This window comes from Oryctolagus cuniculus, chromosome 13 (assembly GCF_051225735.1).
Source record: "Oryctolagus cuniculus isolate XC-2025 breed Fujian yellow rabbit chromosome 13, ASM5122573v1, whole genome shotgun sequence".
Classification (NCBI taxonomy): domain Eukaryota; kingdom Metazoa; phylum Chordata; class Mammalia; order Lagomorpha; family Leporidae; genus Oryctolagus; species Oryctolagus cuniculus.
The window spans coordinates 20,299,370-20,323,966 of NC_142879.1; the positions used below are offsets into that span (position 1 = coordinate 20,299,370).

Sequence of the window (24,597 nt, forward strand, 5' to 3'; positions counted from 1 at the left end):
TAAATTGTTTTTCTGTGCCCAGGGCTTGCAGAGGTTCTACTTACAGCCTGGCTGTAAGGAGAGAAGCAGCTCATGAAGCTGGGCCAGCTGGCTCCCCACAGCCCTCCTCCCGACCCCTGCTTTGCTCCCAGCTCACAAGGCGGCACCGTCAAGGCCGGTGGCACCAGTAGGTGACATGTGTGCCCGTGCCCAGCCTGGAGAACAGCTGTGCCTCCCAGCTGATGTTCAAGGGCACCACGTAGCACCCGGTGGGTGTGGCTGCTGCTGTCGAAAGCACAGCCCTGTCTCCCTGTCCTGTCTCCCTGTCCTTCCTCCTCCACGCCTCCCCAACGGAGCCGCGGGACCACTCGTGTCAGGGCAAGAAAGGAGGTTGGATGGATCAGGAAGTTCTCGCTTTTGTCCCACAAGTGACTTACCCCTTGCCTTGAGTGAGTTCCCCAAGGGAGAGTTTGCCAGTGGAGAGGAGGGGTCGCTGCTCCGAATCCATGGCCCCAGGGTCAACCCCCGGCCCCATTACTGCTGGGGTCAACCCTTGGCCCCATTACTGCTCACCAAGAGGCCTTGGGTAAGTGGAATCTGTTTCCTTGGATGAAGGATTTTGGAAAAAAAGTCATTTGAGCTTCAGTTTTCTTATCTGTAAAATGGGACTAAAACCTGCCCCACTGGGTAGGTTTGACAATGCTAAGGCATTTTATGAGCAATGTGGTTTTTAGAGCGGGAGCTGAATACCTTCCCCTTTTCCTCACGTGGCGTGGAGTGGACAGTAGTTAGGAAAGAACGAGATGTGAAAGTGAAAGGCTTATTAATAAAGATACAAGAGGTGAACACTGGCCATAGTAGTTCTGTCGAGAGCCTGCACGTGGTGACAGTTAATTCACGATCCGTGCAGCGCTTGAGCAGCGAACAGAGAATCAGCTCAGGTTCAGAAAACCCAGAGCCTCGTGGGAGGGAGAAGCCGTGAGAATGGGGGCAGCGATGGAAGACCCTCTCAGCGGCGTTCCGGGCTCAGAGTGCTAGGCAGCCTGGAGGGAGGGCACCCATGGATGGCGGCTGCGTGTGTCGGCATCCCTGCCTTCAGCCAGCGCTTCCGGGCCACGCTCTCCAGGTTAGCGCTGCTGGGGGTGGCGGGGGCAGAGTGGGAGATGAAGCAGATGGAGCCCCTGTCCCGGGGTCTCCCATGTTAGTGGGAAAGACAAAACAGGGGAACGAGTAAAACACGGGGAGCACTGGGCAGCAGTGCTCAACTACTACAGTGAAGCCGGCTGGGGGGCAGGGGGCCCGGGGTAGAGCGTGTGCACCATGACGGTGGCCAGGGAGACCCCCCCAGCCCCACCCTGGAAAGATGCTGTGGGACAGACCCAAGGGGGAGAACTATGCCAGCCAGAAGGCGGCCGGAGGACGTGCAATACAGACCCACTTTCAGGACAGAGGCATGGGGGGGTTGCTGCTGGCTCCGGTGGGAGGTGAGCACAGAAGGGAGGGGTCGGCACGGACCCCAGGGCCCATGGTGAACCCCTGGGAGAAGGGTTGCCACGAGCTGAACCAGGCGAGGAGGAGGTGAGCGCGGGATCTGGCTGTGCTGCAGGGGCAGGTGGGGGTGTAGCTATGCAAGGTTTCAGCACAGAGCAGGTGTTCATTGCCAGGGTGACCAGGGCAGAGCGCGTGCAGGGAAGAGAGGAGATCCCAGCACGAAGCCCGGGCCGCTCAGCTGCTGGAAGTTGGGGAGGGGGTGGGAAACCAGGAGATGGGCAACCGGACGCCGGGGGAAGGAAGCGTGGAGGGACTGCACTAGGAATTTGCTCACCCCTGGCCTGAGGTGGTGTGACCGGGGCAAAGCCGGTCTGGGTTGTGTGGTGGGGAAACACTGACTGAGGCGGTTTAAGGAGAGTGGAGTGGGAAGTGTCGGTGGCTCTCCTGGGAGTTGCCTGTAAAGGGCAGGGAAACCAGGTGGTAGCCAGAGGATGGAGGGGGCGCCCGGGTCTGAGTGAATCACGCGTGAGCCGATAGCGGAAATCCAGCCGGGAAGGAAAAGCCAAAGAGGCGGACGGAGGGAAGAGAGCTGCAGCGGGGTCCTCGGCTGGGCGGGGGTCGGGAGAGGGGTGCGGCCGGTGCTGTAGACGCCTGCCTCTGGACCCGAACACCTGGGCTGGGCTCCAGGCTCCTGACTGCGGCCTGCAGCTAATGCACGTTCTAGAAGGCAGCAGGTGGGGGCTCAAGGAGTTGGGTTCCCATCACCTGGCCCTGGCTGTTGCCAGCATTATGGGGGAGTTTGGGGAAGATGCTCTCTCCTTCTTCCCTCTCCCCCTCCCTCCCTCCCTCTCCCCTTCCCTCTGTGTGTGTGTGTGTGTGTGTGTGTGTTTGTGTACACGTGTGCCCTAAAGAACAATAACAATAAAGGGACTCTGGGGTCTAGGGCACCGACACCCACCTGCTGGCACAGGAGCACCATGGAGGTTGGATTTCCATTACTGCTTGTGTTCTCAACAAACAGGATCCGCATCCAACAGTCAAAGCAGGGGGAATCCCGGTTTATTCTTTAAAAAAACAAAGTGTAAGGAAAAGCCGAGCTTCTAGAATGAGGAGGCGTGACGCACGTCAGCTAGTGCGTGGGCTTGTTTGGATGCTGAATCACATCAACTTCTGTTAAAAAAACACGTTGATGAGACAATTGAAACCTTAGATCTGGCGTATTTTAAAACGCGAAAAATGATTAATTTTGGAGATACGATGGTATTGCAGTTATGTTTTGTAGAAGGGAAGTTATCTTCTTGGTGTAGATGCTGAACTATCTGTAGATAAAATTAGGCAGTGACAGGGATTTGCTGCGGAAGGATCCAGTGGGAGGGCGGGGAGCAGGGCTGGGGTGCAGGTGATGGGTGCTTGGCCTGGGGTCAGTAGTTGCTGAAGTGGGGGCTGATGTGCGCATGGTCCAGGCCGAAGCCAGGAGCCAGGAGCTCCATCCGGGTACCCTACGTGGGTGGCAGAGACCCAGGTACCTGGGTCATCTTCCACTGCCTTCTCAGGCACTTTATTAGCAAGAAGCTGGATTGGGAAGGGAGCAGCCAGGCTGCGAGCCAGCGTTCCCATGTGGTACCCAGCGTCAGAAGCTTCAGGTTAACCCAGTGCACCACAACGCGGGCCCCCGTTTTGTGAGGCATTTGAGGATCGGGGTTACATCTTTGCTTCGCTGACCTCGGGCTGCTTGGCTGGCTGACTCCCACGACTTCCATGGGCTTTGACCAATTTAATACTCCATCCTCAGTACCTGAAAATGATCGGGTTGCATGAGCAGAGGAAAACAGAGGGAAGCTGGGGAGAAGTGCCCCAGGTGCCTCTCACTCGTCCACCCTGTGCCAAAGCAGGGGAGGTGATGATCTTGTTTTGAGTGTCCTCTGCCTGCTGTGTGTGCGGCTGTGGCAGGTGAGATGGTGACGCCTTTCTGAAACAGAGACTTGGGGCTGGCGCTGTGGCATAGCGGGGGAAGCTGCCACCTGCAGTGTTGGCATCCCATATGGGTGCCAGTTCAAGTCCCGGCTGTTCCACTTCCGATCAAGCTCTCTGCTATGGCCTGGGAAAGTGGTAGAGGATGGCCCAAGTCCTTGGGCCCCTGTACCCACGCAGGAGACCCAAGGAAGCTCCCGGCTCCTGGCTTCGGATCAGCGCAGCCCCGGCCATTGTGGCCAACTGGGGAGTGAACCGGTGGATGGAAGACTGACTCTCTCCCTCCCTCCCTCCCTCCCTCCCTCCCTCTCTCTCTCTCTCCTCCCCCCCCCGTGTGTGTGTTTGTGTGTGTGTGTAACTCTTTCAAATAAATAAATGTTTAAAAAAAAAAAAGCCAGTGACTTACCTTTCAGTGAGAATGCCCGTAATGAAGCCAGGTGTCTCCCACATCCCTACGATGGCCCGGCCCTGGGCACTGTTCCCCTCAGCCCCTCCTGTCCGTCACCTGTGATGGTCCCCAAGACTGCTCGGTCAGAGGGAGGAGCTGTCGCTGGATCCCTTCCCCCCAGGTCCTGTGCACAGGACTGGGGACCCAGCTGCCCTGCAGAGACACGCTACATCAGTCAGAACGTCCGACTGGCTGGTCGTGCCGACCGGTAGTTTGCCCCCGATTCTCAGTCTGCTTCAACACAAGGACGTATTGGATACGTGCAACTAAGAAGAGGCAGTGTGGTGTGCACACCTCTGGTTCCCTTTGAAACAGTAGCAGTTTTCTGGGATAATTGCAAAAGAGATGTTTTACAGACCTCTTGTGTAGGTTGCTGGTCGGTGTGTCTTCCACGGGCCTCTCATAAAGTCCTGGTTGAAATTTTGCTGCGTTATCATCAGCTGAGTTTCAGCATAGGGTAAAATTAGTGTGGGCTTTGGAGACAACAACCTGGGTTTGGTGTGTGTTTTTGTTTTTTTGTTTTGTTTTGTTTTGACAGGCAGAGTGGACAGTGAGAGAGAGAGACAGAGAGAAAGGTCTTCCTTTGCCGTTGGTTCACCCTCCAATGGCCGCCACGGCCAGCGCACTGAGCTGATCTGAAGCCAGGAACCAGGTGCTTCTCCTGGTCTCCCATGCGGGTGCAGGGCCCAAGGACCTGGGCCATCCTCCACTGCACTCCCTGGCCACAGCAGAGAGCTGGCCTGAAAGAGGGGCAACCGGGACAGAATCTGGCGCTCTGACCGGGACTAGAACCCCGTGTGCCGGCGCCGCAGGCAGAGGATTAGCCTAGTGAGCCATGGCGCCGGCCTGTTTTTATTTTTAATTCATTTATTTGAGAGGCAGACAGACCGACCAGGAAACAGAAAGGGAGAGAGTACTCCCATCTGCTGGTTCACCCTCCAAATGCCTGCAACAGCCAGGGCCGGGAGCCAGGAATTCAGTGCAGGCCTCCCTGTGGTTAGCAGGGACCTAACCACCTGAGCTGCCTCCCGGAGTGTGCAGAAGCAAGACGCTGGAATTAATAGCAGAGCTGGGACTTGAACCCCGGGATTCCAGTGTGGAGTGTGGCCATCTTCTTTTTAAAGATTTATTTATTAGAAAAGCAGAGCTACAGAGAGAGGGAGATCTTGCATTCTCTGTTTCCCTCACTCCCCAAATGGCTGCATTGTCCAGGAATGACCTGGGCCGAAGCCGGGAGCCAGGAACTTCTTCTGGGCCTCCCATGTGGGTGCCGGGCCCCAAGCAGTTGGGCCATCCTCAGCTGCTCTCCCAGGCACATCAGCAGGGAGCTGGATCAGAAGTGGAACAGCCAGGACGTGAGCTGGTGCCCATATGGGATGCTGATGCTGCAGGCACAGCCTAACCTGCTGCCTCGCAGCACCTGCCCCAAATGTGGAGTGCGGACATCTTATTTATTTATTTGACAGGTAGAGTTATAGACAGTGAGAGAGACAGAGAGAAAGGTCTCCCTTCCATTGGTTCACTCCCCAAATGGCCGCTACGGCCGGAGCTGCTCCAATCCGAAGCCAGGAGCCAGGTGCTTCTTGGTATCCCACGTGGGTGCAGGGGCCCAAGCACTTGGGCCATCCTCCATTGCTTTCCCAGGCCACAGCAGAGAGCTGGACTGGAAGAGGAGCAGCCGGGACTAGAACCAGCACCCATATGGGATGCTGGCACTGCAGGCAGAGGATTAACCAAGTGAGCCACGGCGCTGGCTCCGAGTGCAGGCATCTTAACACTAGGCCAGTGTCCACCCTGGGTTTGGGTTTTGGCTCTGCCACTGGGCAGATGAGAACCCCTGTTCCTAAGCTTCATGTCTTAACTGTAAAATCAGTTAGACTCTCCCATAGGGCTGTGGTAGGGACTGTTGGTTTATTTGTGAGACAGAGAGAGAGAGAAGGTTCTCATTTGCTGGCTGACTCCCCAAATTCCTGAAATGGCCCGAGGGCAGAGGCTGCAGCCGGGAACTAGAACTCGGTCCAGGTCTCCTGGATTGTGGGCTTCAGGGCCCAACCAGCTGAACCATCACCTGCACATCAGCAGGAGCTGGAATCAGGAGTGGAGCTGGAACTCAAGCTCAGGTACTTGGAGGCAGGCATCCCAACTGGCATCTTTAAAAAAATTATTTGCTTATTTGAAATGCAGAGTTACAGAGAGTTCGTTCTTCCACCTGCTGGTTCACTCTCCCAGTCGCTGCAACAGCTGGAGCTGGGCTGGTCTGAAACCAGAAGCCAGGAGCTTCTTCCCGGTCTTCCGTGCAGGTGCAGGGGCCCAACCACTTGGGCCATCTTCTGCTGCTGTCCCAGGTGCATTAGCAGGGAGCTGGATTGGAAGTGAAGGAGCTGGGTCTTGAACCAGTGCCCATATGGGATGTCGGTGTCACAGGTGGTGGCTTTACTGCTGTGCCACAGCATCGGGCCCCCCCCACTGACATCCTCATCACTAGTTGAAAACTTGCCCCTTACAAGAATATATTTTAAAAAATATTTCCAAGGCTTGGCCGGCGCTGCGGCTCAATAGGCCAATCCTCCGCCTGTGGTGCCGGCACACCGGGTTCTAGTCCCGGTCGGGGCGCCAGATTCTGTCCCAGTTGCCCCTCTTCCAGGCCAGCTCTCTGCTGTGACCCGGGAGTGCAGTGGAGGATGTCCCAAGTGCTTGGGCCCTGCACCCCATAGGAGACCAGGAGAAGCACCTGGCTCCTGGCTTCGGATCAACGTGGTGCACCGGCTGCAGCGCGCTGGCCGCGGCGGCCATTAGAGGGTAAACCAACGGCAAAGGAAGACCTTTCTCTCTGTCTCTCTCTCTCTCACTGTCCACTCTGCCTGTCAAAAAAAAAAAATATATTTCCAGGGCTGGTGTTACGGTGTAGTGGGTATACCGGCATCCCATGCAGGTACTGGGTTGAGTTCCTGATGCTCCACTTCTGATCCAGCTCCCTGCTAATGCTCATGGGAAAGCAGCAGAGGATGGCCCAAGTGCTTGGGCCCCTGCACCCATGTGGGAGACCCCAGTGAGGCTCCTGGCTCCTGGTTTCAGACCAGCCCAGCTCTGGCTGGGCCAAGTTCTGGGGCCCCTGCACCCACACATGAGACCCTGAAGCTCCAGGCTCCTGGCTTTGGCCTGGCACGGCCCCAGCCATTGTGGTCTTTTGGGGAGTGAACCAGTGGATCAAAGATTTCTCTCTGTCCCTGTAACTCTGCCTTTCAAATAAATTTAAAAAATCTTTAAAAAATATTTCCATCCAGCTTTTATTACTTCATGTGGTAGCAGGTTTTTCTAACTTGTTTTTGCATTAACATATTAAACTGATTCTATCAAAAGAACAAATGAAGTATAAAATTGGAAAGGAAGAGGCATTGTCACAAACAGATGATAGGATTATGTACATAGAATACAAAGAGAATGAGCTGAAAATTGTTTATGCAAGTCTTTGAGGCATGCAGTTGTGGCAACGTGAACACTTTGGGTGTACTCTCCCTGAGGTGACACCTGCGAAGGCGTGGTGCCACGTCACGACCAGGTGTCGGCATTGCACTAGCAAGATAGGGAGTCTCGGGGCTGCCGCCTGGCCTGACCGCATCCCACACCAGCACCTGTTAGAGTAGCTGCTGCTCCAGTTCTGGTGCAGCTCCCTGCTAATGCACCTGGGAAGGCAGCAGAAGATGACTCCCCCCATCACCCATATTGGAGGCCCAGATGGAGTTCCAGGCTCCTGCCCTCGGCCTGGCCCAGCCCTGGCTGTTGCGGCTTTTTGGGGAGTGAACCAGTGGATGGGAGGTCCCTCTGCCTGTCATCTGCCTTCCAAATCTTAAAAAAAAAAAAAAAAAAAAAAAAGTGAAATGTCTCTGTCACCACAAGGATCTCTCTTGTGATTCTGTTACGGCCACGCCCATTTCCTGCCCTCCCTTAGCCCCTGGCACCTGCTAACCTGTTCTGTATTTCCGTAACTGATAGTTTCCAGAAAGTTGCAGAAATGGAGTCGCACAGGGTGCAGCCTCCTGGGGCTGTTTTCACCCATGATTCTCTGGAGGTTGCTCTGCACTGCTGCGGGTCTCAAGTTCACGCTGAGTAGGAAAACGTCCTCACCCCCCACCTCCCTCCCCAGATGCCCACAGTGGGCTTCAGCCCCTGAAGCCAGAAGCCAGGAGCCCAGTCCAGCTCTCCCACGTGGGTGGCAGGGACCCAGTGACTTGAGCCATCAGTGCTGCCTCCCGGAGTGTGCATTTGCAGGAAACTGGAGCCTGGAGCCTGGAGCCAGGGACAAGTGTGGATCCCAAGTATTCCAACACGGAGCGTGTGGGACCTGGGTGTCTTAACCAGCACCTTAGCTGCCTGCCTAAATGCCACCCCATCTAATTTGCATTTTCATGCAAATATGTGGTTTCTCATAGCATTTCCTTGATATCCTTTTGATGTCTGTGGGGTCTGTAGGGACATCCCCTTTTTTGTTCCTACTCTTGGTAACTATGTCGTTATCTTTTTCAGTTTTGTTAGAGGTTGGTTCAGCAAACCAGCTTATTGATTTTTCTCTCTTGTTTCTGTTTTCTGTCTCGTTGACCTGTGCTCCTCATTGTTCCTACCTTCTGCTCGCTTTGGGTGTATTTTGTTCCAGTTTCTTGAGGTGGAAACTTACATTGTTGGTTTGAGACGTCCTGCCGTCTAATGTGTGGATTTAGTGTCTAAATTTCCCCCCTTCAGTGCTTTAGTGTAGCCACAGGTTTTAGTTATGTTGTATTTTCATTTAGTTCAATTTTTTTTTTAATGTATTGGAGAAGCAGGGAGACAGACAGCTCTCACTCACTGGCTCACTCCGCAGCTATCTGCCAGGCCCCGGGGCTGGATGGGGCTGAAGCTGGAGGCACAGTACAGGTTCCCCCAGGGGGCAGAACCCAGCTACTGGAGCCATCACTGTTCCCTCCCATGTGTGTTTGGAGGAAGCTGGAGTCGAGAACCGGAGTCTGGTATTGAACCTGGTACCCTGTCCTACGTGGGATAGCTTAACCCCTAGGCTAAACGCCCATTCCTTAATGTGTTTTGTTATTTCCTTTCCCCTTGAAATTATCTCTTTGAACCATGGCGTATTTAGAACACTAACATTCAATATAGCAGGATTCAAAATTAACATGCAGCCATCATTCTAAGTAACTTAATGGAAGTTCAGAAACATAGTAAGAAACATAAGAAAAATGTTCACTGTACACGAGAAAATGCTGAAATGCAATGGAAAGATTGCAAAGAAATTTTAAACAAATGAAAATGCATAGCGCATCCTTTTTTCCATAACCTCATTGTATATATTTAGGATGTACTATGGGATGTGATGAGATTCATCCGAATATTGAAGTAGTTACAATAGAATCAAATTAAATGTCCATCATTTCACAGAGTTTCTCTTGTTGGCAGGAGAAGCTGCAGTCTGGTTTAGCAGGAGTCCCAGCTATCACAGGATAGCATTCACCGTCGGTCTCCTGCACTAAATCTGCAGGCTGGTTCATCCCACAGGTCTCTTCTTTATGGCCTTTAGCCTGTGTGCCCCATGTATGTCACACCATAGACTTGCAGGTGCTAATTCTAAGTTATCATTTTGATATGATTCCAGTAAGAATACTATCTGATTTTCTTAATCAGAGAGCCTGATCCTGGAGTTCATATGAAAAAAAAAAAAAGAATAAACAGGCAAATGTGTAAAGAGAATAAAACTGATTATAAAATGATCATAATTACATGGTATCTTGCCGTGAAGAATTAGACAGATGAGTGGAAGAGAAAGTCTGGAAATAGAGCCAGACACATAAGGAGACTGAGGCGGCGTCTCACGCGGAGGGTGAGAGGTGACTTCTTCGCTAACGGGCTGGGAAAGCCATCTGATTTGACAGTAAGCCCCTCCCCCACCTGATCGCAAAAACATTCCAGATGGATGAAAGATTAAATGACTTAAAAGTCAAGCCATAAAAATCCTAAAGAAAGCTGGCCTTGAATTAAGGAGTGAGTATGCAGGAAACACAGGAAAGATCACTCAATTAGGAGAAAAGCATTTTTTTGAAATGTCAAAAATACCGTGAATAAAGTAAAGTTACAAATAGTGATGTAGCTCATTTGCAGCTCCTCTTACAGACAGGAGCTTGTTTTCCTGATAAGTAAGTTCTTTCACATCGGTGAGGGAAAACAACCCAGTAGAGAAATGGCCCAATTCACAGAAATGTCCCACCTGACTTATGGGAAGAGGACCACAGCAGAGGCCGTTTTGTGCATCAGATTGTCAGAGATACAAAAAAAAAAAAAAAGACCAGCGCGTTTGTATTGGGGAAGGGGCGGGGCCAGGCGCTCTCAGGCGTGGCTGAGGGAGGGCAGGTGGTCAGAGCAGCGGGGCGTGTGCGCGTGCTGGCCGCCTGTTCCCCTCCAGCCGCCTGCTGGTGCATCCTGGGAGGCGGCAGTGCCGGCCAAGTGCTGGGTTCCTGCCGCTTCGGCGGGAGACCCAGAGAGAGAGTTTGGCTGCTGGTTTTGGCATGGCCCAGCCCTGGCTGTTGCCTGTTGTGGATATTTGGGGAGTGACCCAGTAAATCAAAGATCCTCCCTCGCTCTCTCTCTCTCTCTCTCTCTCTATATATATATATATATATCTGTCTCGCTCTCTCTCACACTCTCTCTCTGTTGCCCTCTCTCCTTCTCTTTCTCTCCCTCTTACTGTTACCCTGTCTTTCAAATAACTGAATAAAACCTTTTAAAAAATGTTGTCAAAGTGTTCCTAGAAGACAACATGGTTACATTCTGTTTGACCTACAAATTCTGCGTCTAAGAATTTATTCTAAAAATAGCCTTTCAACTGTAAAAACTGTATTTATTCAGAGATGTACATTGCAGCAGTTTTCCATATCAAATGATTACAAACAACCTAAATGCCCATCAGTGGGAGACAGAATACCATGCAGCTAACCTAGGATGCTGTGAGCCAACCTAGGAAGATATTTGCTAATGGCACAGGCAAAGCAGTGGAAAATACATGTGCATAGCGTGCCAGAGTTTTTAAAAGAATACACACACACACACACACACACACAGGTAGACACTCAAGAAAGTAGCAACAGTGGCTGGCCAGGAACAGGGGAGGGGCCTAGACGGGACTGGGGAGGCTGAAGGGACGGGTTGGCGGGAAGGTTTCTCATAAAGACCCTTCCACCATATACTCTTTGTAGCTTTTAAGTTTCATACCATGTGAAGGGATTGGTATTCAAAAAATAGTAGAAATGTTTTGAATTTAAGACTTTTAGAGAGGCAGAGACAGACTGGCAGCTGTTCCCTGGGCACGGGTGAAATATTTGCAGGGTGGCAGGGAGGCACAGGAGTTGGGAGAATTTTTTATTTTGTTTCTGCAGAAATATGTGCTTATGGAATCCTGGAGTTTCAAGGTGAGGAAGTGTTAAGAGAGCCCCCAGGCCAGCTCCCATCCTGGGCTGGAGGGAGCAGGGCGGAGGGGTGCGGAGGAAGAGAGATTGATTGATTGATTGATTTGGGGGTGGGTAGCAATCCCAGAGAGTCCTTCAGTCACGCTGGGTGCTGGGCTCGCACTGCCCTCACCAGCAGGTGTCTGCTGCCTCGATACTGTGATACCTCGTCATGCGGGGGCAGTGTCCAAGGCGCCCTGCAGTTGGCTACGACTTCTCCTTCCATGACCCAGAGCCGCCACTCTTGAAAGAATTTAGCAATCGTTCAAGAATTTAGCATTCTAGTGATTTCCCACTTCTTGACCTGTTCTGGCATGAATTTTTTTTTTATTTCGAAAACTGATGTGTCCACCATGATCTTCAGTAATGACCAATACAAGGCCAATCTCACACCTCCTAAATCCCAACCCGCACCTCTGCCCATGTCCCTTTTCTTTCTTTCTTTTTTATTTATTATTTGAAAGAATTAGAGACAGAGGGACACACACACACACACACACACACACAGAGAATATGCAAACTTCTCATCCTCTGGTTCACTCCCCAAGTGGCTGCAGCAGCTGGGGCTGGAGCACACCGAAGCTACAAGTGAGGAGCTTCATCTGGGTCTCCACATGTATAGCAGGGGCCCAAATACCTCTGCATCCTTTGCTGCTTTCCCAGGTGCATTAGCAGGGAGCTGGATCGGAAGTGGAGCAGCTGGGACACGAACCAGCAACCATATGTATGCCGGCATCATAGGCAGCGACTTTACCCTCTACACCACAGCGCAGGGCCCTGCTCCCCGTTTCTTAGCTGGTCTTCTGAGTGAGGTATTTCCTTAACATCCTCCGTGAGTGACTAATGTTTTACTTAGGATTGTTGGTAAATACCATGAGGGATTCGTGGGTTTCAGTGTTTGCTGCAGCTGTCACCCTTGCTGATGTCACACTCGCCCTGGGAAACCTCACTTCGGTTGGTGTCAGAGTCCTGGGGCAGGACTTTGTCACACTTGGTTGGCTTTTCTGGGCTGGAGAAACGCCCCCAGCCTGTACGTTTGCTGCCTCATACTTGGAATCAGTAATTTTGCCAAGAAGCCCGGCTTCTTTGGGAGGAGTGGTCTTCCGGGTTCGTGGTCTGATTACTAGGGGTACATGCTCCTACTAGGGCGACTGTTTCTAAACCATCAATGAGCAGAGCTAGCAAACGTGTGCGTGCGTGTGTGCACCTGCATGATTAAGATAAAAGTTGACATGCAAACTGACACTTGCAGTTCACAGCCAGGACCAGGGAGTTTTTCATCTGATCTCATCGATCTTACATTTTATCTCCTTCCAGTCAGAAAATCTCGTTTGTCAGCAGCATCGAGACTTTCACTCAGTTGCTGTATCTCACAGTAGACACCAGAGTAACTAGCACCGCAGTGCCATCAATAACAGTGATGAGAGCGCTTCGGGATTTCTTGCGGGGCGGGAGCAGTTCTGTCTTCCTCTCGGGGTGCGTCTGTCTCGGGTTCCCGGATCAGCCTGTTTCGGTTTCTCCCTGCACTCGGGAGTGGCTTCCAAAACTTTTCATTGTGCTTTACGATTCTGTCAAATACTTTCATATTCTGAAGCCACAAACCAAGGTGTATTCAGAATCTGTCCTCTCTACCTCCTTCTTCCCCCTTTCTCTTTTAAAAAATGTAATGTGACTTTATCCTTTTATTGTTTCAAAAACCGTAAGCAAATACGTATGTGTTTTCCCATCCCTCCACCCTCTCAAGTTGGATGCGTATTAAACACGCGCTCTCCTATTACGCTTCTGTCGCTCAGCAGCTCTGGATGCACTGCTGGGTTAGGTCCCAGAAGGACTGCTCAGTGGAAGAGCGAATGCACGCTTACGTGATACGCACTGCCATGCTCTGTTGAGACAGTGGGTAATGAAATGGGATCAGTAACAGAAGCAGTACCTGATGGCTAAAGGAGTGGGAGCCGAGACTTGGATCCCTGGTGCTAGCTAGGGGCCCAGCGCTCTGACCCGTTCTACCCTCCCTCTCCCCATGTTATAGATGAAGAAACCAAGACACAGTAGGGGAGTGGCCCACCTTCATGACATAAGGAACCACGTCCCCTGACCCTAAAATTAGGTTTTCTCTCAATGTATTATGGGTTTGTTTACAGCGAACTCGGTTTGCTTCTCTGGGGGTTGGCAAGACAAGCATGGTAGTTGTCCTAAGGAAGCTAAAAAAAAAAAATAGATAATTATGCATAAATTGTCCCGCGGGGGTGGGAGAGACGCTGCTACGTGGCCGGGAAAATCACCAAGAAGAGATTTCAAGGCTGAGGGCAGCAGAATCCGCTCCGTTTCGTCCGCTGAGTGCTTTGAACTTCTTTGAACTAAGGTGCTGCTTTGCCACGCGACGCCTTCCTAGTGGAGGTGAACAAAGATGTGCTTTCCCCGGGGAAGGAACAGGCTGCAGACACAAAGCCCCTTTTTTCTCCTTTCCTGGAGTAACCCCGGGGTTGTCTCTGTGCTTGCTTTGAGACAGGTTGATTGACTTATGTGCACTTGGGGACCCTGGAGTCTCCCTTCCCTCCGCAGACCGGGCCAGAGCCTCCGCTGGTGTTGCAAGGAGGGGGCTGAATGAGGCAGAGAAGGTGAGTTGGAGGGGTGCAGTGGGGTGGAGGGATTCTTGCCTCTGGCCTCTTCTCTTTGATGAGAGAATGTGCCTAGTCTGGTTCCAGTGGCTTCTGGGGGAGGGGCATGTGTTGGGGGGTGGGGAGGCGTTGACTCTCCCCAGGGCACCTACAGAGCCTCAGCCCAGGGCCCTCCCCGCACCTGCTCCTTCTGCCCCAGCAGGTGCAGTCAGCCGGCATTAGCTTTGCCATTGTCCCCACTGTCCACCTTAATTGAAAAATCGGGAACCAGCTTTGTCTGTGGCCTGAACCTCCCCCCTTAGTGTGGGCCTTCACAACCTGGGAGTCTTCTAAGTGACAGCCCCGGCATATGGGGGGCAGCCCCAGAAGCCTGCCTCTGGGCGGGCCCTGGCCCTGGCAGATGGACAGCTGTCCAGGGTGCCATCAGCAGCACTGCAGCCTCTCCTGTGTCCAGGGTCTGCATTGTTCCATTCTGGGTTCGAATTGCCTGCTGCTCCCGGGCAGCGAGGCAGGCGAGGAAGTGAGGGCTGTGACTTGAACACGGCGGTAACCGCCACTGTGTCGTAGGCTCGCCTGGAGGCCCCCGGGCTGGGGTCCTCTCTCCTCCCAAAGAGAGACAGGCATGAGGCCCAGAGGAGGCGGGGAGGGGTTGGAAGGTGGAAGCAGAGCGTGCGGAGGACGTGGGATTGGGCTCTGGTTTAACCTGGTAGGAATGTAGCTGCACTTGCACAGTGGGGTTAATGATGAACACCTCATTGTAAAGGTGGAACTGGAGCAGACACACAGGCCCTGCACGGCGTCTGGGGTATAGCAGGTGTGTACTGAATGAGGGCTGTTACTGTTTCTCATGTCAACAGGTAGGTTGGCTGTATCAGAGCCATTTTTGTGTGGCCTCTTTTAGGGTTGTACTTGGCTCAGGTCTGTGTCAGGGTTCAGGGACCCCCTGGGGAATTCACCTGCCACAGGGCTTTGATCCTGTCCTTGCTGCTGGTTATGGAACTTGACCAGACTCACCCACTGAGTCGGGGAGGGGCACCCTTCTTTGGTTTTACTGTATGTGCAGGATGGACTGCAAGAGCGCTGCACTCCTTTCTTGAAATGGGCAGGTGATATCTGTGTCTGGCACTGGGGCAGGTCCCCAGGTGTGTGCAGAATCAGGGAGTTAGGCCAGCTCTGTGTCATCACGGCCCCCTTTTTCATGCACCCTCCCTACCCTGAACCTGGTCCCCCAGCTCTCCCTGGACACATACCCTCTGGGCTGCCCAACCAGATCCCCACCCCAGGAACTCCGGGCCTGCCTTCTCTGGTGACGGCTGCATCCCTGCCCAGGGGCATGTCTGACTGGCAGCCAGGTCATGCCCGGCTCCTTCCTGCCTCCCCGGGGCAGACTTGCGTGAGCCTAAACTTCTGGACGCTTCCGATCTAATCAGCAAACTGGAGATTGGCTCGGAGCTTTATCCATTTGGCGGGGCGTCCGTCTGCGTCGATTGTGTCACTCGACTGACACGTCGACAGTTCTGGGATACCGAGGCTGGTGGCAGCCTTCCCACCAGACTGGTGGATAAACAGACTCCAAGAAGTTATTTTCCCAGATGTCCTTAACACAAACGGGCACGAGAGCGTCGGTGCCCTGAAGCGCAGGCTGCTTGCTTGATCTGACATCACCCTGGCCCCTGTGGGCCGCGGCACCCACACAGCTTAAAGGGGGCACCCACAGAGGAACTTAACGAAGAAGGGAGAGTGCAAGGATGCGCTGACGTGGGGGCGCCTGGTGATGGCGGTCGTCATGCGGGTCAGTCCCAGCTTCCGCATGCTCCCCGTGCTCCCCGTGCTCCAGGGCCCTTGCAGTCCCCAGGGATCCGTCCTCCCTGCAGCCCAGGACAGAGTTTCCTCTGATGGCAGGGGTGGAGGAGCCTGCCCCAAGCCCAAGGAAGCGCCAGCATCCGGGCTCGAGTCCTGCAGCCCCTCTCTCCCTGGGACCTGTGCACTTGGCCCTTTGGACTTGGGGCCGGTGTGTGCTGGGGGGTGGGGTGGGGGGCTTGTTCCACGTGTCATCCAAGCCCTGCATGGCTGTTCCTGAGCCAGCTCCACGTGTGACTGTGACTTGTCCTCCAGCTCGGGAGCCCCTCAGGAGCGAGCCCTCGGGTCCCTGCCCGCCTTCCCTCCGGCTCTTCTGCCTTTGTTCCCCGGCCACTGCCATCTGGCGCTGCCCCAAGCATCTGCTCCAAGCCTCTCCCTGTGCTTCCTCCCGCAGGAGACACCTCCCTGGCAGGCAGCTTCTCCTCCTACCCGCTGCGCTGCAGCCGGGGTCAGCTCAGGTCACCCGGAGCAGACACCTGCCCTCTGACGCATCCCGGGACTTCCATTTCCCAAATGCTTCCATTTGGTTAATTGCACTCACGCTTCTAAGCCCTTCTGGCTATCAGCAGGAAGCCAGCTCTCCAGAAACAACGCCTCCACCCCCACACTGCGGCTACACACGGCCATGGATGGATGGGGGTGGGTCTAGGGGCTTCATTAGGAACTGTCTTTTTTTGTTCCCCATCCCCTGACCTAAAACCAATTCCAGGCCCCTAAGGCAGCCCCGGCTTCGCCAGCTTTTGCTGTGGGCACTGAGCTGTGCGGGGCTGGGCCTGGGGACATGGGTGGCGACAGAGAGAACCGGTCCCCTTGGTATCTTGTGCCTTCTGCCTCCTCTCTGGCGTACACTCATTTGGAGACCTTTCCTGGCCTTTGCTGCTGCCCCCACACCCACCTTTCTACCAGAGGCTGGGCTGTTAGGTTGTCACCTAGGGAAAGGGATCTGGGGGGTCCAAGACAAGCAGTTCCCTCTCTGCTGCCAGAGGAGCCGGCACCGCCTTGCAAGCCACGAGCCGACTCCCAGACAGACTAAGGCAGGGAGCAGCCCTCCTGTCTGTTGCCTCCCCCGGCGCTCCCCCCACTCTCCTCCTCCCGACCGCCTGTATTTGCACCTCTCCCACAGCCTGTGGAAGCCTACCGGGCTGGCAGTTGGACGCAGACCGATGTCTGTGTTGGATGTAAATGCGGGAGGCAGGGGGGTGGGGGGAGCAGCTGCTGCTCCCTCCTGCTGTCTGTCTCTCCTCCCAGTATCGCAGCAGACGGGGGTTCAACAAATGTAACTGGGAACATGCTACCCTTGGACGGCAGAGTGGAAGCCACTGCAGGAGACCTGACCCTGGCTGACCTCAGCGGGGAGCAGCAGATACCAGAGGTCGTGGGTCACAGGTGGAAGAAGCTGGTGTGACGAGGGGTGTGGAGGGCTGTAGCAGAAGAGACCACGGCAGAGGCGGGAGCGGGGAGCCCCGGGTGTTGTGGCTGGTCTGGGATTTTGCAGGGTTCCCCCTTTCTGTGTTCTCGTTAGCCGACGGTACCCGTGCCTGATCAGCACAGTAAACAACGATGCCTTAGCCACAGAGCCGACATCTGTCACCTGCCCAGGCCTCGTCTGCGCTGTAGACGTACAAAGTCCGTCTGAAAACCGAGCTTATCCAAATCCGCGTGACAAATGGCACACCAGGCAGACACCGGCTCGTTCAGCCCTGTCATTGTCACAGCAGCCTGCAGTGAGGAAGTGTGTGTATCTCAGTCTTTTAAAAAAGGAAAGAAAAAGAAGAAAGAGTTTATCTATTTGGGAGGCCAGGTAACAGGGACCTTCAGCTGCTGATTCACTCTTCAAATGACCTCAACAGCCAGGGCTGGGCCAGGCCAAAGCCAGGAGCCTGGAATTCCATCTGGGTCTCCCGTGTGGGTGCAGGGACTCAAGGACTCGAGTCATCCTCCACTGCCTTCCCAGGCACGTTAGCAGGGAGCTGGATTGGACGTGGAACAGCCAGGACTTGAATTGGCGCCCATCTGGGATCCGGGCATTACAGGCAACAGCTTAAGGCACTGCACCACACAGCCCCCAGAGGGCAAGAAACTGAATGAGAATAAAGAAACCACTGCAGATGCCATAGCAGGTAAATGGCGGAGGTGGGACTGAAACTCTGGTGTGTGTGCGCCAGGTCTGGGCGCTTTCCTGAGCACTGCTTCCTCTCAGAGCTAAATCTCTGAACCCCAGTCAGCGGGCTTCCCTGGTCACGTGGTTTCCTAGCTTGTGCCTCGTCACCACTGGGTATTCCGCTCCGAGATGACATCACCACTGGGTAATCAGCCCAGAGATGACGTCACCACTGGGTATCCAGCTCGGAGATGACATCAACACTACATAGTCAGCTCGGAGATGATGTCAACAGTGTGTAGTCAGCTTGGAGATGACGTCACCACTGGGTATTCTGCTCCAAGATGACGCTCTGTGAAGGAACAGGGAAAAAGCAGAGTGCACTTCCTTTGCCCTTGAGAATTTCATAAGGGGCCGGCGCTGTGGCTCACTTGGTTAATCCTCCACCTGCGGTGCTGGCATCCCATATGGGCACCAGATTCTAGTCCTGGTTGCTCCTCTTCCAGGCCAGCTCTCTGCTGTGGCCCAGGAAGGCAGTGGAGGATGGCCCAAGTGCTTGGGCCCTGCACCCGCATGGGAGACCAGGAGGAAGCACCTGGCTCCTGGCTTCAGATTGGCAAAGCGCACTGGCCGTAGCGGCCATTTCGGGGGTGAACCAACAGAAGGAAGATCTTTGTCTCTGTCTCTCTCTCTCTCACTAACTCTGCCTGTCAAATAAAAATTTAAAAAAAGAGAGAAGCTCATAATCTGGTTTAGGGGCCGGAGGTCATCTGCTCCTCACCCCCCGTTTCTGCTCTGGTCTGGCCCTCCTTTTCTGTTTCAGCTTAGCCTGTGGTTCTTTCTTTCTTTAAGATTTATTTATTTATTTGAAAGCCAGTTACAGAGACAGAGGAGAGAGATTGTCCATCCACTGGTTCGCTTCTCAAATGGCTGCAAAGACCAGGGCTGGGCCAGGCTGAAGCCAGCAGCCAGGAGCCAGGAGCTTCTTCTGGGTCTGCTGTGTGGGTGCAGGAACACAAGGACCTGGGCCCTCTTCTGCTGCTTTCCCAAAGCCTCTGGTTTTCAAATGCCTTTAGAGTCGAGGTCATTGAAAGTAGGCTTAGAATCTGTGGCATAGCAGTTGGTAGGTAGGTGGGTAGAAGGGTGTGTCCACACGGGGCGGTTGGTAGAAGAGGTGTGGCCAGACGGCAGGGCCTCAGGAGCCCCTGGTTTGTATTTCGCAGGGAAACTGCCCAGGGAGCCTGGGAGGCTTCGACAGTGCTTGGGGAGAGGAGGCTGGCCTCTGCAGGGAGGGGACCGGTGGGGCTTGCGGAACTGTTTTCCTGGAGAGGCTGGTCACAGGGAGAAAGTTCTGGATCTTCCGGAGCCCCCTTCCCTTGGGCCAGCATCCTGTAATTTCCCAGGGAGACAGATTGGATGGTTTGTGTCCTGCACACGAGAACTTGGCCCTGGGTCTTTTTCTTAATTCTTATTTTTATTTATTTTTTAAGAACATTTATTTATTTATTTGAAAGGCTTGAAAGGCAAAGTTACAGAGAGGCAGAGAGAAAGACAGAGAGAGGTCTTCCATCTGCTGGTTTACTCCCCAGTTGGCCGCAATGGCCAGAGCTGCACTGATCCAGAGCCAGGAGCCAGGAGCCAGGAGCCAGGAGCTTCTTCTGGGTCTCTGACGTGGGTGCAGGGGCCCAAGGACTTGGGTCATCTCCTGCTGCTTTCCCAGGCCATATCTGAGAGCTGGATTGGAAGTGAAGCAGCTAGGACTTGAACCAGTGCCCACATGGGATGCTGGCACTACAGGTGACGGCTTTGCCTGCTACACCACAGCACCGGCCCCTTGATTTTTATTTTTTAACTAATCAGTATTCAATGTATTAAAATTGTAAATCTCCAAGCCTAATTCTTCTTTTGATTTTTAATTTCAATCAATGCATTATCTGATTCTTTTCATAAATCCCATGTTAGCAAACCCTGTTCAGTCCCATTAAGAAACTAATATAATTCCTTGAAACATTTGAAACTACATTTGTACATTTAATTGTTCGCTTTTCCTTTTAAAGCATCATGATTTTTTTTCATAATCAAGCTTTCCAATTCCTTGTGAAATTCTGTTTTCTGTTAATATTTTTCTATTAGTGTTTTTAATAGCGGCTGTGTTGGGATATAATTTACATATTGTGCAAAGCCTACAACCCCATGGGGGACCTGGTGCCGTGGTTTTTGGGGTGCACTGCGTTTGCACACCTGCAGAGGGGGCAGTTCCCAGTGCAGTGACCTCCAGCACATCACCACCTCCTCTCCCAGCCCCAAGCACCCGCTCCTCTGCTTTCTGCCTCTCAATTTGCCTATCCTTGGTGTCCCATGAAGCCACACAGCACACGCTCTGTCGTGTCTGGCTTCCTTTATGTAGTCAGGTGTTTTCAGGGTTCAGCCCTATTTTAAAGCAAGAGTGTTTCAACAAGTTTGTCGAGATGGAATTATTTTGGTGCAAAGAAATGTTGAAGTCCGGGCCTGGGTTTGTCATTTTTTGTGTTTCCACGACTTTTTGTGAACCCCGGTTATACCAGCGCTTCATTCCTCCCTGGGGCCGACTGACAGTCCGCGGCATGGACAGACCACGGCTTGGTCACCTGTACATCCCACAGAGTGGGCCCTGTGGGAGCCCCACGCAAAACTTCTGAGGAACCTGGGTCTTCTAATGCTGATTCCTGGGCTCCCTTTGGGGCTTTCTGCCTCCAGTCTCCATCTCTCCCGCCTGGTTCCTAAAATCCTGGGAACCAGTCACATAGGACAATCACCAGTTCCGTCCAGCCTTCCTCTGAGCCTCCCCCCTTAAGTGGCAGAGCCCAGGGCAGCAGTGCTGCCCACGCCTGGTGCCCAGAAGCCGGGTGCCTTGGCAGCCCCTCTCGGGGAGGGGGCTGGGGAATCTCCCGCGCCCCTCTTCAGCTGTGAAGGAGACAGATGTGCACCTGCTCGCTGTAAAAACTGCCTCCCCAAGGGCAGTGAGAAGCTGGGCGCGAATTCCGGGGGGGGGGGCTGCGCCTCTCCTTCCTGCTGCCGGTGGCAGACGTGGATCTCCTCCTGGGCCCCCCTCTTCCTGGCCTGAGCCTGCAGCTGGAGGCTAGCGTAGGCCCTGGCACGCTGTGTGAGCTGGTGACCTCCGATGGCTTTGCAGCCCGTCTGACTTGCAGTCTGGGTGGCTGGAGACTGGTCGGAGCTCCGTGACTAGTGGGGCCCCGATGACGGATGTTGAGAAAAGCCAGACTGTGCAGCCCCTCCGTGTCTTCGATCGCCACCTTTGCCAGCCTCATCCGTGCCTTGCACCTTCCTCCGTTTTGCTGCTGTGGGGACGAATGTGTGAGCGGGGATGGGGAGAAAATGCGCAGCCTGCAGGGAACGCCAGAGAGCTGGCCGGGTTGGAGGCTTGGCCATGCCTCTCCCAGGGCTCCTAGTGGCAGCAAGCACCAGGCTGAGGACCAGGGCTGCGTGTACACCAGGGCGTCCATGCAGGCTGGGTACACCAGTTGGCCTTGGATAATTGCACAAAGATGCGCACTGGAGTGTGGTTGTATTAGGGGAGAAATAGAAACACAGCCAGAGGTCCACAGCCAGCGCGTGGTGACAGTGTTGGTGGCTGACCTGCACTGAGTCATAATGACAAAGAACTGGGAAGCCTCTGTGTCCTGGCTATGAGACACGGGCACCTCCCACCAGAGAAGCAGCCACACTTTGTGGGTGATGTGACCTCCTTCTGGGGCCCTGGGCCTGGGGGGCTTGTGTGTGACACTTTTCGCCAGGGAGAACCTGGTGTGACCACTGAGGGCAAAGGTCCCCACCCTCCCCCCACCCTAATAAATAGCCAAGGGGTTCAGGTTTCAATGTGTAGATTAGTTCTGGGTGCTGAGCAGGAAGCAGCTGCTTTTCAGCCAGATCCCTAATCCAAACCCCAGGTGTTGCCCCTCCCAGCCTCCCCAGAAGGGCGTCTGGACCACCTGACCCTGCCTCCCCATCCCCATGAGTGAGGCAGGGAGGGAGGGGCCTGGCTGCTGAGAGCTGTCAATAGTTAAACACACAGCCCCCGCCCCCTCCCCACTCCCCTGACGATGAGGGGGAGCCAGGCGTGAAACCCAGCCATGGAGCAGATGGAGACACCCCCCCTCCCCTGGCAAGGGGACATCAGTCCCACTGAGGAGGTTTCCTTGGCAGGTGGAGCCCACGCAGGCAAAGACGCTGTCGCTCCAGGAGCAGGCTGGTGAGTGGGGTGTGGTCGCTGCCCTACAGAAAGGGGACTGGGACACACGGTCACCTTGGTCATGTTGGTCATCTTGTGTGGGGCCAAGAGGGAGAGAAGGGTAAGACTTGTGGCTCTGCAGCAGGAAGCTGGGAGCTGCTCCCCCCACCCCTGCATCCCCTTCTGATGCTGGTGTGCTGCCTTCTGGGGACAGGCTGGTGGCCGTCAATAGGTGGCGTTTGGAGTTTCCTAGGAAACCCATGGCCCCGGCCTTCAGATGCCTGTGAGCTGGAGGGCGTGGAGCCACTCTGGCAGCCATCTGTTGCCTCCTTCCTGCCCTGGAGTAAGAGGTGGAAGGGGAGTGGCAGTGGGGTCAGAGGGCAGGAGGGGGATGGGGCTCTTGATGGTGCCCAGGTCGGTCCGTCCGCTGAGGGTGCCTTTCAGAACCCCTGCAGCCAAGCCCGAGCCTCCAGCCGAGGCTTGGGGCCGGCAACAGGGGCGGGCCAGTTTGGCAACAGGTGCTCAGAGCATCGCAGTCCTGGATTCTGAGCCTTTGAACGTGGGACAGGGAGAGCAGCGTGGCACCGAGCGTGGCGTCGAGGTCAGGTGCTCCTGGGGGGAGGTGAGTTGTACGATGTGTGTGTGTGCTGGTGGGTGTAGCCCCTTCCCCAGAGGGTGCTGAAGCAATGCTGCCCTGACTTTCATTACTCAGGCTCATCTTGTAACGGCGGGTCTGTTATGTGTTGCGTCAACCAAGGATTTAGTGCACTAAATTTGCTGCTGGGTTCCTTAGCTCCCAGTAGCAGGCAGTGTCTGATAAGACGGCTGTCACTCACCCCAGGGGCGTCTCTTGGACTATCTCACTGCAGAGACCAGACACTGGCCCTAACTCAAGCAGTTTGGAGTCTCGGTGGCTGTTTGGCCCAGTGGTTAGGACGCCCACATCTCCGAGTGCCTTGGCTTGAGTCCCGGCTCTGTGTCCGATTGTAGCTTCCTGCTAATGTGCAGCCTGGGAGGCAGCAGGTGGTGAGTCCCTGCCACCCACGTGGGAGACCAGGATGGAGTGCTGGGCTCCTGGCTTCAGCCTGGCCCGGCCCTTGCTATTGCAGGCACTGGGGAGTGAACCAGTGGATTGGGGACCTGGCTCCGTCTATGCCTGTTGCTCTCTGCCTTCCAAATAAGTATTAAAAAAAAAAGTTCAGAGACTGGTGCAGGAGATGGACGTGGGAAAACAGCCCACAGGGTAGGAGGCAGTGAGCACCGGGACTGGGGAGCCAGGGGCTGGCCGCCTGCTCTCAACAGGGATGTGGGGGCAGAGTTGTGGAGGAGTGGCCGCTGGGGGCCTTGGAGAGGGAGTTCGCATGGTGGGGAAGGAGGGCCTGGCATTTCCAGCACACCAGCGGTGCAGGGTGAACCTGTGGGGGAGGGCGGGGGCCTGGCCGTGGGGGACGGGGCTGAGCTGGGAGTGTGGGTTTTCCCGCGGAGGCTCCTCGGGTGCTGTTCCTGTCACAGCCACGGCTCGCTCGCTCCTCTCCAAGGGAAAAGCAAGCAGCCGTGGGTGTGGATGGGGGTCGTGGTGACAGCCTGAGCCACTCTGACTCCTGTGTGTGTGTAAACCACTGTGAACGTTGCTTGTTTGTATGAGGACCTGATGACTCGGCCAACACCTTCCCTCTGCGTCCTCAGCTCCCACCTAAGAGGCCTGCCTGCCCGTCACCCTCATGGACCCCCTGGCCCTGCTGGGGAGAACCGTGAGCTCTTTCTGGCTCCCTGGGGAGCACCTGTGTGCCCACTCCTTACCTGTGTACCCCTGTTTCCTCCTGTTCTACCTCCCCTGCTTGCAGGTAGCACAGTCATAGCCCTGCTGCATTTTTTAACCTGATTCAGGATGGTTGAATTCTGCAGTAGGTCCCCTGGGCTCCTATTGTCTGTTCAGCCGTGGTTTCCCGGGAAAGGGATGTGTGAAGTGTTCCTTTGCTGGCATTTGATTGGTTGATTCCGGGAGCTAATTGCTGGCATGTGGCCTGGGCGGCTCTCAGCTGTTGGTGGTCACTCAGCACCTCAGTCCCCAAGTCCCTGCAGGCCCTAGGGGTGTCGATGCGATCATAGTCCCACTTCCAAGCTTTCGACTGCCCTGCGCTATGGGGACTGCCAGGCAACTCCCCCGGGCTGCATTTTTCTTGTTATTATTTGAGAGGCAGAGAGACAGAGAGAGCTCCCATCCCATTCCCTGGTCCGTTCCCAGATGCTCCCAGTGGCCAGGGCTGGGTCAAGCCAAAGCTGACAGCCAGGAACCCCATCGAGGTCTCCCATGAGTGTGGCAGGGACCCAAGTGCTTGAGCCATCACTGCTGCCTCCCGGGGGCCGCACCAGCAGGAGGCTGGAGTCAGGGACTGAACCCAGGTTCTCTGAAGAGGGAC

General features: G+C 54.6%; 1 protein-coding gene across 22 annotated transcripts in view; it reads left to right on the top strand.

The window, feature by feature from the left end:
• Positions 1-24,597, top strand: part of NFASC (neurofascin) — a 180,995-nt gene that overhangs the window by 69,959 nt on the left and 86,439 nt on the right. For 20 of the 22 annotated variants that reach the window (XM_070055159.2, XM_089312095.1, XM_070055160.2 and 17 more), the window contains exon 2: positions 13,880-13,988. The exons of the other annotated variants lie outside the window; for them this stretch is intronic. In XM_070055159.2, the coding sequence (XP_069911260.1) occupies positions 13,880-13,988 (109 nt within the window). The remainder of the gene's footprint in view (positions 1-13,879; positions 13,989-24,597) is intronic. 22 annotated transcript variants of the gene reach the window in all.